The sequence below is a fragment of the Antechinus flavipes genome, chromosome 3 (genome assembly GCF_016432865.1).
Source record: "Antechinus flavipes isolate AdamAnt ecotype Samford, QLD, Australia chromosome 3, AdamAnt_v2, whole genome shotgun sequence".
Taxonomy (NCBI): domain Eukaryota; kingdom Metazoa; phylum Chordata; class Mammalia; order Dasyuromorphia; family Dasyuridae; genus Antechinus; species Antechinus flavipes.
In genome coordinates, this window is record NC_067400.1 from 324,517,829 (window position 1) to 324,534,046 (window position 16,218).

General features: G+C 36.3%; 1 protein-coding gene across 1 annotated transcript in view; it reads right to left on the minus strand.

Annotated features, from left to right (window-relative positions):
* The window catches only part of RAB6B (RAB6B, member RAS oncogene family), a 171,994-nt gene that overhangs the window by 26,201 nt on the left and 129,575 nt on the right, over positions 1-16,218 (minus strand). The window contains exons 3-6 of the mRNA XM_051985577.1: positions 9,246-9,299; positions 8,449-8,554; positions 6,269-6,380; positions 4,146-4,239 (exon numbers count right to left, since the gene is read on the minus strand). Of these exons, the coding sequence (XP_051841537.1) occupies positions 4,146-4,239; positions 6,269-6,380; positions 8,449-8,554; positions 9,246-9,299 (366 nt within the window). The remainder of the gene's footprint in view (positions 1-4,145; positions 4,240-6,268; positions 6,381-8,448; positions 8,555-9,245; positions 9,300-16,218) is intronic.

Sequence of the window (16,218 nt, forward strand, 5' to 3'; positions counted from 1 at the left end):
CTTTTTTATCAGCTTTGTCATTTGCTCACATAAATGTTAATTTGTTAGCAAATGCTCACATTTTCTTTTTTAACAATGTTGCTGTTGCATATGGTAAACAATCCTAACTTTATTTGTTTGATATGATAGTTGCATGAGATATAATAAGAGTTTAATTGCTAGACATTAATAGACTAGATTCATAGAGCTGGGAGGAAGCTGGGAAATTCTCTTATCCAAAACTTCCCTGAACTGATGAAGGTGACCATGAAACTAAAAAAGACTTAAAACCCCATGAAGTCTCAGGATGTTTTTAAATGTTTAAAATAAAATACATGAAATTACAAAGGAAATCAACCATATTGAAATATAGTTATTCGATTTTTTAAAAAATCCACTAAGTTTATAGGACTAAAATTAAGAATCCTCCAATTCCCCATCCCCTAACCTCCTTCTGTCAGATATAGATAAGATAACTGATGTTCATTTGGAAGAAACAACTAGAAGTTGCAAATATAGTTAGGAACCAGTATATTTATTATGAATATTTATCATGCCAAGGTTCAGCTCCTGTGTTTAAGAGGACTCTTCTGTATGTTCTGGGAGCTGATATTTTAAATGGCATTTTTCCATTTAAGAAAATGGAGTGATTCTGTTTCTTGACATGATTTATTGTTTCAAGGAGAAGCAGATACTGTTGGAAACTAATGGAAATTATTGACTCCGGGCATACTGCTAAATCATTTGCATAACTGCCAGCACGGAGATGCACAAGTTTTATATTCACACCCATTCTCTTCCTCTCCACCCCACCCCCCACTACTGTCATTGAACAAAATGAAATGTAATGGAGATAAGTATAAAGTCTTACAATTGGGTTCAAAAAATAAACTTCACAAGTACAAGATGAAGGAAAATCTAGCTAGGAATAGTTTGTTTGAAAAAGATCTGGGGGGATTTAATGGATTATAAGCTCAATATGAGATTCAATAGTGTATTGCACAGATCACCTTTCCAAAAAATATTATTTTAGGCTTCATTTAGGAAGGCATACCTTCTAGAAATAAGTAGGTGATAGTCATCCTGTACTCAGCCAGACTGTATCTGATATATTGATTGCCTAGTTCTGGGTACAACACTTTAGGAAGGATACTGGTAAGGTAAAGAGTATCCAGAGAAAGATGGTAGAGGTCTTGAGATCATGTCGTATGAAGACTGGTTCAGGGAAATGGTTCTACTCAGTGGAGGGAGGAAAATTTAGGGAGACATGATCAGCTGGCTCAGTGTGAAGACAAAAACAAAACTATTTTGATTCTCTTTAAAAAACAAAAAGAGAAAATCTTTTCTATTGGTTCCTTTCCTATCTGTAGTTTTAAAATAACTTCCTTGAAACGTAAATGTTCAATGTGAGCACTTATTGTGAAATGCCTTGTAAACACCTCTATAAAGAAGCTGCAAACCAATGTCAATTGCACCAAGAAGTCCTGAAGTACAGGATTTTGTTATCCATTACCAGGATGAAAGCAGCATAGGGGAGTGGAAGAGGAACTAAAATAAGTACTTCACTAAAATAAGTCAGATCAAACAGGATCCAATCCTGGTTCTGACAGTTATTCCTTATCTGATCTTGAACAAAGGAATGGTATTTCCAGCTCTCAGCTTGCTTTTTCTGTAAATGAGGGGTTGGACTTTGGTACTTTTAGTTTTAGGAGCTGATATTTTAAATGGTATGTTTGCACTTAAGAAAATGAATGTTCTGCTGGACACATGATAATGTTTTGGTTTTTGACTTTTATTTTCCTATTCTGTCTTTCTTTTTCTATTTTGTTTTTTCTTATTTTGTATTTAGTTTTAAATAAATAAGAATAAATACATTTTTAAAAGAAAATGGAATGATTCTGTATCTTGAGATACAGAGGTTCCTTCAACACCAATATTCTATGATTCTATAATATTGCCATCATGATAGTGGTATAGTGTGGTATATCTGTCTACAAATCTCAGCTCAGATTTTTATGTTGGGCCTCAGTTTCATTATCTGTAAAAGGGATTTGGACTAAGTGATTTGTAATGTTCCTTCTAGCTTTGTATCTATGATTTGATGAATCAAAAAGGAATTGAGTCTGGTGACATTATTAGGAAGAACAGTTTTAATAGGTATACTGTGAAATAGGATACAGTAAGTGCAAAGTGAGTGTTTGGACCATCTAGTGACAAAGAAAGCTCCTTCTTCTTTTTTCTAATGCATCAATTTAAACCTCTTTTGAGCTGTTAAAGGAACTCAACACTCAATGAAATATCTGAGAGTGCAGTTAGGATGAGCAATTTCGTCTAATGGGGCTTAAGGCTATTTGTTAAATATGGACTGAAGAAGGACCCTAAGTACTATCTAAAAATAGGATGCTGTCTTCTGGAAAAGCATCATAGAAGCTCAGAACGGGACCACAGTCCAACTAGGGGCCATCTAGTCCAACTTATATCCAAGAAAAAAATTTCTTTGACAACTACAACAACAAAAACTCAGGGCCACTGAATCTCTTAAATCTTTTTCTCCAAGCTCTCAATATTTTTCCCCCTCAGTATTTCAATAGTGCTTTCAAACAGAGGTCTCAGAGCCTTGAACCCTGGACAACTGTCCCACTCCTATGAATTTATACCTTATATATTTAAATCACAATTTACTTGAATTCTGAATGGCAATGTCCTTTGTTTCAATAGTATGATTCTTTTCCTATTTTTGACAACTGTCCTTGAGGGCACTGTGTATATGAACAGAAGGTTCAAACCTACCCTGAATGGTGACTTTTGTGACACTCACAAAAGCCTGCATTATTGGGCATGGGATTTTGCCATTACTCACAAAATCACAGGATATGAAGTTGGAAGGGGCCTTTGAGATCTAGTTAAATTCCATAAACTACAACATTACCAATAAAAAGTCCTTAAAATACCACTGATGAAATAACTTTATTTCACTTTTGGCTCTTATAGCATTCCTTGGCTTTCAGTCCTTGAATTCAACCTCTCCATTGTTGAGAGGGTGTAGATAAATTTGACTCCTGGTTAGGGTTAGAATTAGGATTAGGATATGCAGTTAGGGTTAGGGTTAGCATTAGCAAGTCTCTATGCTACTGCTCTAAATATTAGTCAGGTCAATTCTCTGTAGTATTCCCACACTATACCTTCATAATATCTACCTCCCCATCTTTGTTTCCATACCCGCTCCTATTTACTTTTCATCCATATCTAGCTAACTATTTTTTGAGGTTTAAGTAGACTTTCATCCTTTCATGAAGTACCATTCCCCCTTAACTGCTTCAACCCACAGGGATCCTTTTCTTTTATAAACTCCTTATCATGGAATTTAGAGTTTGCACTACTCATTTCAGGCATGCAGTTATAGAATGTTTTGTATGGTTCTCTATCTTATGTGAATTTTTCCCCATTGTGTTAGCTTGGCACAGTAAACAAGAGTGTTAGGTTTGGAATCAGGAAGACCTGAATTCAAATGTCACTTTTGATATAAACTAACCTATGTGCCTCAAAAATCCTATTAAGTTATAAATGATGAAAGGTGTTAACAATTTGCAACTTTTCTATGCTGATGAAATCATAACTCCTTTATGTCTTTTCAAATAGTTCTTCAGTGACAAGGAATTTAACTCATATTTCTTTGTTCCTACTCAAAGAATAGCACAGAATTGAGTACTTAGGAGATAGTCATTGAATTGATTGGAATTGACTGACTTCTTCCTACCTTAGGAAAAAAATTATTTCTAATAAATTCTATCTTCCTCACAGCAAATAAAAATCACTAGGTCAACACCCCTTGAGAGTAAACTCTTGTCAACAGGATCATCTTCAAGCCCAAAGGACAAGTGAATAAAATGGGGTGGATGGAGATATGCCATTGCAATATATGGGCTATGGCTGGCATCTGATATTAGCTGGAAGAGCTCTCATAACAGTTACACCTTCTATCCTGTGATTGTCTTTTCTTTGATCAACCTTGTAAGTTGGATTCATACCTTATATGGATATTTTAGTTTATTTCTGTCATTTGACAGCACTTCTGTCTAATGTATGACATTAGTCCTATAAACCTCAATTGAGTTATATATGTGGTCTAAGTGATTATGTTGGACCTGAAGTCATAGATGTCTTACCTGCTTTACATTGTATCCTGTCTTGGCACTGGTTTCAATAAACATGACACTCAGTTCTTTGGCGCGCTGTTCCCCTTCTTCAATTGTTATCTGCCTACAGACAACATAAGAAAGGGAAATCACATGTGGCCCACCACAGTTCAACATACTGGGGGAAGAATTTGATGTCTCCAGAGGCTATGGCAGGAGACCATTAGAGTGGCAAGTAGCAAAATGGGCAGAGCAGATTGGATACCAATCAGGATTCTTTCATTAAACTAATGGGACAACATCAGAACCTTGGACAGTTATCCTGGTATTGTGAAGCATCTGTTTTATGATGCCATTTTGTGCTAGTCCATGAGTGGAAGATAGTAATAAACTCCTAACCTTCATGCCATCTTTGCATGAGTCTCTTAGTCTCCACAGATTTATCTTTCCTGGTAATCTGATGGACATTTTCACAGCTTGCAGGTAAAGATGGGTGGGACTGTGATTTTAGGTGTTGGAGTTGAATAAATTTCATTTAGCTTGATTGACAAAAATTGGAGATTTTGGGGTGGGAATCTCTATGCTCCCAAGTAAATTTATTCAGATTGTATGCAAATTAGCATTCCACCTTGTAGTAAGAACTCTTTATTTCTTTTCTTCCTTCCTTCCTTCCTTCCTTCCTTCCTTCCTTCCTTCCTTCCTTCCTTTCTTTCTTTCTTCCTTTCTTTCTTCCTTCCTTCTTTTCTTTCTTTCTTTCTTTCTTTTTCTTTCTTTCTTTCTTTCTTTCTTTCTTTCTTTCTTTTTCTTTCTTTCTTTCTTTCTTTCTTTCTTTCTTTCTTTCTTTCTTCCTTCTTCCTTCCTTCCTTCCTTCCTTCCTTCCTTTCTCTGTCTCTCTCTCTCTTTCTTTCTTTCTCTCTATCTCTCTGTTTCTCTCTTTTTCTTTATTTATTTTCTTTCTGTCTGTCTTTCCTTCTTCCTTCCTTCCTTTTTTCTTTTTTTAAAAATGCCTGTGGTGATATTGAGCTTTTCCCAGGAGAACCAATACAGTGCCTTAGAGTCCTTTTTCTGCTGCTACCACATCCTTATTTTCTGACTTTTAAATACAGCTGCTGTTTTTATGAAGCCCTAAGGAAAATGTACACTTGTGATCTCTTGTCAGAGAATGTAGAAACCCCACAATTTAATTCCACTCACAGTTCTCTCCTGGTTTATGGCACACAATTCTATGTTCACACCTGAGTAAGCATTGGTAATGAACATGTCGATTCTGCCTTGAACTAAAGTAGAAGTATCCCATGAAATCCCCTAAGTTGGGATAGATTGGAAAAGGACTACACTTTTGTGTTTTGTAGAGTTAGAAACCTTTCTTCATTTCGAAGGCCTGTGACAGGCAGATGAGTCCAGAAATAAGGTTAGTCAGAAGTTGGAGAAGTCCAATTTGGAACTTTTGGGGGAGCTATTTAGCCAGTCTGGCAACAGAGGAGTTAAGGATACAAGTTTTGGCTTTTACAGAATAAAATTACTACTAGACTGCAAATGCTATGAGGTTTAAAACGTCTTTTATTTAAATTTTGTATCTCCTTTAGTGTCTAGTATAGTGCTTTGCAAATGGCACAGCTGAATAAATAGCCATTGAATGAATGGATTAAGTGAATGAAATCCATTATTTGAAGAATTAAACATACATATATACAGAGCATTAAAGAACTCCTAGTTTTCTAGGAGTATAAGTAAAATAAGGCTAAAGTTAAGTGTGAGCTTGAGTGATGCACATATCTGAGAAGAGTTGATATGCAATAGCCTGGCATACATCAGTCCACACATTGGGAAATGTGGGAAGGAATATGCCAAGTGGATGGAGTGCTGGCATTTATTAGCATCCCATTAAATGTCTGAAAATATCCACAACAACTGCAATAAGGAGGAACACTTCAAATGTTCACGAAGCAGGGCCCCTAGGAATTCTCAAAACAGCAATGTCCAGTCTTGACCCAGAAAATAAACTTATGCTCACAGCAGCCTTCCCTTTTTCTGCTTAGTCATGTGTAGACACCAGGAGCTTCAATTCTGATTCATTTTAGGTGTGATTCCTGAGGTTTCAAGTTTAGTTTAAGTTTCTCCACCTTTTGGAGCTTCTCCCCTCACTCTCTTACCTCTTATCTGCTAGGTCTGTTTTGTTGCCCACCAGCATGATGATGACATCACTTCCTCTTTCTGTCCTAACATCATCAATCCACTTGGAGGTCTGTTGGAAGGAGTTGAGATCTGAGGGTGGAAAGCAGAAACAGAACTGAAGATAAGTATGAAAGAAAGAAAGGAGGGGAAATATCTAAGGAAAGGAAAAAAGAGAATAATACAAAAGAAAGACAGAAACAGAGAAGAAGCACTTGAGGTATAAAGATATTCCAGTAATAGAAGAAAAAATATGTCTTTTTTCAACATGGATGAGAAAGAGAAAAAAGAGAGCAGTATTAAGCAGTACCATTAACCATTAACTACTAATAGTGCATCTTAGATCCTTCCCGAGATCTAAACCTAGTTTACAATGTGGTGATAATAATGAAGTTACAATATGGCAATAAGATGAATTTATCATCCCACCAGCATGAATAAATTTAAGTCTCTTTCAGGGACATTTTGGGTACATTTTTCTGAAATGTTAGTGAATAATTTCACTTTGTCAGAAATGATTAATTTCTCTGGAAGTTATTTTTATTTAACGTTTGCTAGTGAATCACTATTTTTTTGCTTTTATAGACAAGTGATTTCATGGATCCAGATGTGATTATCCATATGATGACTGGGAGTATTAGCTGTTTTAGTAAGTCCCATATTGTGGGTCTTATTTTATTTCTTTGCAAGCTCAAATTTACTAAGAGACCTATTTCTAATCTATTTGCTGTTCCTCATGTTACTTCATCTCCTCTCTCTGGGAATTTGTACTGACAATCCCCCATACCTGGAATACCCTTCCTCCTTATCTCCACCTCACAGAAATCTTGGCTTTTTTTGAAACTTAGCTCAAGTGTCATCTGCTGTAGGAAGGCCTTTCCTGGTTCTTCCAAGCTGCTGTTGTTTTCCTTTCTCTAGATTTTCTATATGTATCTTGTATGTCGATTTATATATATGATATCTCTACTCTTTTGAACTCATAAGCTTCTTAGAGGCAGGGACTGTTGTTTATTTTTTCTTTATAATTTCTTTTTATTCTCAGGTTTAGCACAGTGTTCAGCACACGGTAAGCACTTTATTGGCTGATTGACTAAATGTTGCAAAAAATAACTTGCTTCCAATTCCTTGGTGTTGGACTTGGGCAGCTGCTTTCTCTGCATAACACTGGTGGGTATTTTTGTTCCAATGCCTTACATATTTCCATAAAGAAGGGAAATTCTAGCCTGTGTTCTTCCAGCCTTGACCTAGGTGCTGGCTTTCTTTTTTGTGCACTGTGTATCTTATTTGCAGGAGCAGCTGCAGCTAGGAAAGGTCAGCTCTGTGTGCAGAAACAAAGCCCTTTTCCCTCCATACTCTCTCTCTTTACTTCATTTACTTCCAGATTTACTTCAAGAAGGAAGCCTAATTCAGTGCAAAATAAAGCACCTGCCCACACTCAGTATTTCTATCATCTTCACAAACACCTGTAAAATTATCGATAGCCATCTTTAACATAATGAGTCTTGATAAATCACTTAGAGCAATAGAAAATTCCTCATGGAATTAGGATGAATAAACTCATCTAGAGTTCTTAACCACTTTTATGTTGTAGACCTGGCAGGCTGGTGAAACCTATGAACCTCTTCTCAAAATAATATTTTTAAATGTATGAAATAAAGTACAAAGAAAACCAATTCTATATAAATGCATTCATCAATTTAAAAAAAAATGTTCATGAACCCTAGGTTAAGAATACAAACAAAATATACATATCTATGTTCATGCCCTGAGCATCAAAATATTTCTGAAAAATAATAGTACTAATTTTTTTCATCTACTTCCATCTCTCCCTAATACATCATAAGCAATATGTAACCTGGGCACATGTAGGAAATAAATTGCAATATGTGCTTGGTATTTAAATGCAGTCTCCAGACTCCTACTGCTCAGCAAATGTACCAGGTGTTGCTGAGTGATCCCTAACACTGCCTTCTGCCAGGGTTCCATTCCTTGCAGAAACATAACCATGCAATGCCACAACGACTACATAAAAGCCATGGTCACCCCTAGTTGTGGGAGGCAGAGAATTTAAATTTTCCCCTTCACTATACAGCTAAGACACCATTTTGCCTGAAACACTGGCATGATATCTGCTTTGTAAAATCACCCATGCTGCACTCACTTGTGATGTCATACACCACCACTGCCACAGTGGAGTCACGGATGTAACTGGGGATTAGGCTGCGGAATCTCTCCTGGCCAGCAGTGTCCCAAAGTTGCAATCGAACCTGCCAAGGGGACAGAGACAAAAAAGGAGGGAGGAAAAGGAGAAGAAGCAGAGACAATAGTATTAATTCTTTGTTTCCCCAGTGTCTAACCCAGAGTAGCCTAACCACATAGTAGGGGCTCACTAAACTTCTGGTGGATTCCTGGAAAGGGATTGCATGAAGCATAACTAGCCTGGAAAGGGAATTAACAAAAGTATTATCACTTGTGGTAATACACTTTTGGAAGGGAGAGAAAGATTCCCAACTATTGCCACTGTGACTGCTATAATAGCTAGCACTTGTATTAACACCTTTAGGTCTGCAAAGTCTGCAAAGTACTTTACAATTACTATCCTATTTGATCTTAATAACCTTGTAAAAATGATATGACTGTACTCATTTTATAGATGAGTAAACTGAGGCAAAAAGATTAAGTGACTTGATGGGGTCCTTACAACTAGTAGGTAAATGTCTAAAGCAAGATTTGAATTCAGGTCTTCTGATTCTAAATTCCAATCCCTATTCACTGTGCCCATTCACTCACTATGAAAGGGCAGCAAGAGAAGCTCAGTGCATCTCTTTTCCTCGTTCTATTCTGTCTTAGGAGTCAGTGTGACCGTGCAATCTCATTAACTTGGACACAGACTCCTTTTTCCTAGATTCTTCTGAATTAGGGAGAAAAATTATCTTAGTTCTGAAATGTGGCACTTACCGTACGATCCTCCAAATACATGGTTTTTGATAAGAAGTCAATCCCAATGGTGGCCTGTAAGAAGGTAAAGAAAGGAGCAAGGTGAAAAAGAGCAAAAGCTTTAAAAACCACAAGAGAACTAATTATTGGGCAAAAATTTAGTAGTTATGAATGTGTTGAAGAAAAAAGAAAAAAGGAGGAGGAGAAGGAAGAGAAGAAGAAGGAGGAGAAGATGAAGGAGGAAAAGGAGAAAGAGAAGGAGAAGGAAGAAGAAGAGGAAAAGGAGAAGAAGAAGAAAGAAGAGGAGGAAGAGGAAGAGAAAAAGGAAGAGGAAAGAACCCAGAGATCAGTTGTGGATATTAATATCTCTTTATATTTACAATTTATAGGGAACAGAAGAGAAAATAGCAGTAGCATGCTGTATAGAACAGACAGCAGTCTGAATCCCTCTTTTGCACCATGTGATCTTCATCTGATCACTGATCCTTTAATATTAATTTTCCCCAACTAACAAGCTTTTGTTTTCTTTTAACCCTTATCCTATTTCTGGGGAGGAAAAACAAAACAAAACAAAACTTTAATAAACATGCATAGTCAAGCAAAAGAAATTATTACATTGACCATGTCCATGCCTCATTTTGTAGCTTGAGTCTCTCACTCCTCTAGGACAGAGTTAGCTAATTATATCATTGATCCTCTGGAATCATGGTTGGACATTGTAGTGATCAGAGTTTCTAAAGGTTTTTAAAGGTTGTTTGCCTTTACCATATTGTTATTATTGTAAAAATTGTTCTCCTGGTTCTGCTCACTTCATTCTGCATCATACAAGTCTTCCAAAGTTTTTCCAAAACCAATCTTTTTATCAGTTCTCATAGCACAAAAATATTATATTACATTCAAATACCAAACTTATCCAATCATTCCTCAAGTGACAGGCATGCTCTTATTTTTTGGTAATGTTCCATTACAAAAAAAGTTGCTAAAAACATAAAACTGTGCATGAGTCTTTTTCTAACTTATTTGATCTCTTTAGGAAACATGGACCTAATAATGGTATCACTAAGTCAAAGAATATCATCTTTCCAATTGCTTTGATGAATTCTCTTCTTAATGAACTGGAATTTATTCTCCCCGTCCCCAACAGAATAATAATAGCATTATCAGAATCAATTGAAATGTCTTAGTTGGTCTTTGAGTGTAGACACTGGACTGGGCAGTGTGACAGAGCAAAAAGGACTTGGTAGAAAACTTGGACTTTTCATCTTAGCTCTGCCATTTTTTAATCTAACATATATATTTAATATAACATAATAGATCCCTAAAATTCCCCAAGCCTTAGATTTCCCATCTGTAAAATGGGACTAACAGCATTCACACAAGCATACACACACACAGGGTTTCGATAAGTAAAATACCTTTTACAAACTGTAACGTATTATATAAATAAATTAATATTCCCACTTTCAAAGTATAGACACACACCTGTTATATTTTAAATTCAATGGCCCCAACTTGCAATGACATGAATTTATCCTATTCTGATACTACCTTTAAAAAAAAGTAGAACGAATGACCTTTGTGACAAGTGAATCTCTTCCTCTATTCTCTTCCTTTTTTGGGACCTGAACAGAGAAGAGATACTAATATCCACAACTGATCTCTGGGTCACTCCCTCTCAGTGTCCAAATTTTTCATCTAAAACCTGTGGTGGTCAATGGTAGAGGCCCAGTCTCAACCCAAGAAAGGGCATGTAGAGTCTTCTCATTGATCCCTGCCCACAGAACACTTCATATCATTCTTTTTCCTTTTCTTGGACTGATCTGAATTCCTGCTTTCATTTGATCATAGGCACATATATATAAAGCCATTTTATTTTATTTTATTTTTGCTGAGGCAATTGGAGTTAGTGGCTTGTCCAGGATTACACAGCTAGAAGTGTTAAGTGTCTGAGACCAGATTTGAAATCAGTTCCTCCTGACTTCAGGGCTGGTGAGCTATCCATTGTACCATTTTATTTTAATTACTTAATTAATTATTATTATTTTCTAAAAGCTTTTTATTTTCAAAATATATGCATGGATAATTTTTCAACATTGACCCTTTCATAGCCTTGTGTTTCAGATATTTCCCTCCTTCCCCCAGCCTCTTCCCAGATGGTAAGCAATCCAATATATATTACACATATTAAATATATGTTAAATCCAATATGTATAAACATATTTATATAATTCTCATGTTGCACAAGAAAAATCAGATCAAAAAAGAAAGAAAATGAGTAAGAAAACAAAATGCTAATAAACAACATCAAAAAGAGTGAGAATGATATGTTGTGATCCACATTCAGTTCCCACAGTCTTTCCTCTAGGTTTAGATGTTTCTTCATCACAAGATCATTGGAACTAAGCCATTTGGTTTTTAAACAAAATTTTCTTCAGATGATAAATTGAGATGCACTAACATAAGGGGTCAGAAAATAATTATTCAACACAAAAAACAACTTTATCTTCATTATAAAGCATGCATTATGAAAGTATCAATGGTGAATGACTTACCCAATAGTATAATAGAAGGGAAGGAACATTAGCTTAGAGTCAAAGGACAGAGGCAAATTTAGTGTGCTTTCCTGGGCTTCAATTTTTCCAAGACTAGATGACCTGGACCAAGATCCCTTCCAGCTCTAGATTTATGGTTTTTCATGAGTAGAAACTAAAACTTAACTAAGTGGGATGATGATTCCTAATTACCTCAAAGGCAAGTAGAAAAGGAATAAGCATTTATATGATATTTAATATGTGCATAATTGCAATAGCTCAAAAGAAACATGAGATGTGCAGATTTAGAGACATTTCCACTTCATATGAACTATTTGTACCCAACCTGTGCTAGAGCCTGGCAGCCACAGCTTGGACACACTATACCTTGACCCCAACATAGTAATATCATTTTAGATTTCTTTGAAAACAAAGGACAACAACCAACTACTCTGGGACAGGCACCATGCTAAGTGTTCTAAAATGTCTCCTTTTATCCTCACAATAACTATGCAATATGATTCTGTCATTATCTTTATTTTACAGATGAGTAAAATGAGGCAAACAGCAATTAAGTGACTTGCCCAGAGTCAGAAAACTAGTAAGTGTCTGAGAATGGATTTAAATTCAGATCTTCTTAAAAGCTCTAGCCACTGTATCACTTTGCTGATTCAAGTTTGGCAAGTGTATTTAATTGAACTCTTGAGTTCCACCCAAGAAGCTAGAAGAGGTGGTCCAAAAACCCACACTGAGCAATTCTTTGGGGGGTTCAGTCCAGTAATGGAGCAGATAATGAGGGGCCAACTCTTTTTCCTTGGCTCCTCATGGAAAAAAAATCAATGGAAAAATCAAGCAAGAAGATCTGACAGCTAGATTGATATGTGTGTTAGCAAGCTAAGCTCCAACTTCTATTATATACTTTTAATTAGTTGTCCTTTTATACTATTTACTTTTTCTCTCATAAATAAATAAATAATAGCTAGTGTTTATATAATGTTTTAATGTTTGAAAAGCACTTTACAAATATTTGATCCTATTGACAATTCTGAGAGATTGATGCTATTATTATTTTTATTTTTACAGAAAAAGAGACTAAGGACACAAGTAGACTTACAAGTGTGTCTGGGGCAAGAAGAGAAAGAGTTTTTGTTGTTAGTGTTATTGTTCAATCATGTCTGGCTTTTCATGACCTCATTAGTGTTTTCTGGGAGTGGTTTACTATTTCCTTCTCCGGTTCATTTTACAGATCAGGAACTAGGCAAACGGTTAAGTGACTTACTCAGAGTTATAGAACTAGTAAGTGTCTGAGGCCAGATTTGAACTTGACTCTTCATAACGCCAGACTTGGTGCTCTATCCATTGGGCCACCTAGCTGCCCCATAAGAAAGAGTAGTAGTCTGTTAAGTGACAGAAACATTTCATAGTGGCAGTAGAATGGTGTGTTTAATGAGAAGTGTGTGGCAGAAAACTGCTTCAGTCCAGCCAAGCTGACATAAAGGATAAGGTTTCCAACAGGAAACTATTAGTCAAGACAGTTTTCCCCTTGGGAAGGGATAGAAAGTAGACCATATTTCCTGGGAACTGGAAAATGGTAGGCACAGAATTTCCCCAAAGGGAGTAATTCCATGGAAATGACAATCTAATAGCTTTAGCTCATCTCTGGTCAGTCAGAAGTCAGTAGAATTAGGTGATCTCTGAGAGCTGAAATTCTATTCATCCACAAATCTATGGATTGTTTTATGTCTTCGACTATAGAGTGACAGATAGTTTTAGATATTTTGTCTCTCTGGCAAGGAGATTTTGCTCAGTGTGTGTTAGAATTCTCCCTTTTATCCTACTCAGTCCTGTCCCTTTCCCCCAGAGATCTCTGAGGCATCTCCCTTCCTCTTTCATTTCTTGGTAGATGAATAGAGATGAAGACAATATATTATTCTCAGTTTGCAAAAGAGCCCTGGAGAACAGAATGCTATGACCTTTAAATCACAGAGGCAGCATAGGCTAGTGGATAGAGAAGATATTATTGGGGCCATGTTACAGTATTAACTTTTTTGGAAGTCTGAACCTGTGATTTCTTTTATGTAAGGAATTCTTGATATAGAATCACTGCGAATCAACAACTCTCTAACGTGGATTTAAATCTTATTCAGACATATACTAGTTTATCCCATGAAACCCTGGGTATTTCTCTAAACATAAATATTTTTTTCTCAATAGTATTTTATTTTCCAATTACATGTAAAGATAGTTTTCAACATTCATTTTTGTAAGACATGTTTCAAATTTTTCTCCCTCTCTCCCTTACCTCCCCCCTCCAAGATAGCAAGCAATCTGATATAGGTTAAACATGCGCAATTAGGATATAAATTATATAAGAATGTTAAATCTCTATTGGCAGAGGAAAATTCCTCTGCCAATGAAATCTCAGATTCATAGCATGAGACAGGCTGGGTTTGGAGTTAGGAAGATGAGTTCAAGTCTAGCCTTGGATACATACTAGCTGTGTGATTCTGAGAAAACTAATTTTTCAGTGTTCTAGGGATTCCTCTAGAAATGTCACTTAGAGAGTTGTTGATTTGCAGTTGTTCTGTATCAACAATTCCCAGTTCTTGACAATGTAGAAGAAATGACAGGTTCAGACTTCCAAAAAAGTGAATTCCTTTAGCATGGCCCCAATACTACAAGATAGTCATTTTATCTCTCAGTTTCTGGAATTTTTTCTGGCTGTCCCTCATGCTTTTTTTTTTCTCATCTCTGCCTCTGGTTTCTCTGAACACCTTAAAGTCCAAAATAAAATGACATTTTCCATAAAGAAGTGTTTCCTGATACCTCATAATTCTAGTGCCTTCCCTTTCTTAATCACCTTCTATTTATCCTGCACATGACTTATTTGCACAAATTAGATTATAAGCTTCTCAAAGATAGGGACTGATTTTGGGATTTTTTTCTATTCTTATCACTTAGCACAGTGCTTAGCATATAGCAGTCACTTAATAAATACTTATTGCCTGACTGATGGCCCTTTAGGAAGGACAAGAGACTTCTTCCACACCTTTATTTGTGGGCATTTTTTCTTTTTCTTAAATCTTGTGCCTTGTTCTCTCCTTTTTACTCTGTACCCTACTTTTTGTTTATTTTTTATTAAAGCCTTTAATTTTCTAAACATATGCATACTTTTCAGCATTCACTCTTTTAAAAATTTATTATTATTATTATAACTTTTTATTTGCAAGATATATGCATAGGTAATTTTTCAGCATTGACAACTGCAAATCCTTTTGTTTCAACTTTTTCCCTCCTTCCCCCACCCCTTCCCCAGATGGCAGGTTGACCAATACATGTTAAATATGTTAAAGTATAAGTTAAATACAATATAAGTATACATGTCCAAACAGTTAATTTGCTGCACAAAAAGAGTCAGACTTTGAAATAGTGTACAATTAGCCTGTTAAGGAAATCAAAAATGCAGGTGGATAAAAATAGAGGGATTGGGAATTCTTGAGCATTCACTCTTGCAAAACCTTGTGTTCCATTTTTTTTCTCTCTCCCTTCTTCTCCCTCCCTCCCTTAGATGGCAAGTATTCCAATATATGTTTAATACGTGCAATTCTTCTTTACATGTTTTCACAATTACCATGCTGCACAAGAAAAATCAGATCAAAAAGGAAAAAATGAGAAAGAAAAACAATGTAAGCAAACAACAACAAAAAGTGAAAGTACTAGGTTGTTATTCACATTCAGTCCCTACAATCCTCTCTGTGATATAGATGGCACTCCTTATCACAAGACCACTGGAATTAGCCTGAATCATCTCACTATAGGAAAGAGTCACATCCATCAGAATTGATCACCATATAATTTTGCAGTTGCTTTTGTATACTTCTATCTTCTCCTCCTCCTCTCAGTTTGTCTGATTCTCTTTTCCTGGGATTATAGTCACAAAACTGGCAGCTCCCAGAAGTTTGGCCAAGCCCAACATCACACAAGTGCATCCAGAGATCAGATGCCAAAAAAAACATTCAGAGGCTTTGGTCTTTAGTCTGTGTGCTGGCTGTGAGCCCAAACTCACCCACCGAGTCAGCTTGAGATGAGGAGCAGAAAATGGTCTGAGGGATTTAGAAAGAAAGCAAGAAAACAACTTATTGTCAGTCCCCACCTAGTGATTCTTTAGGGCATTAGTATATTTAAAGACATATAGGTCAGCCTCAGACACTTCTTTCCCAGACTGTATAACAGTGTTTGCTAAGGCAGTTATGTAGTGCAGGAGAAAACAAGCTGTGTTCATGGTTGGAAGAGCCCTGAATCCTGGCTGAACCCCTTGCCATCCATGTGACCTGGCCACCTCATTTCTCTAGTGCTCTGCTTCCTCATTTTTAAAATCAAGAGTTTTGGAAAAGATGGCTGCTGAAGTCCCTTTTATCTCCATCTCTATGATCCTTAGATTTTTTTGTGTGTCACGGTGGCCA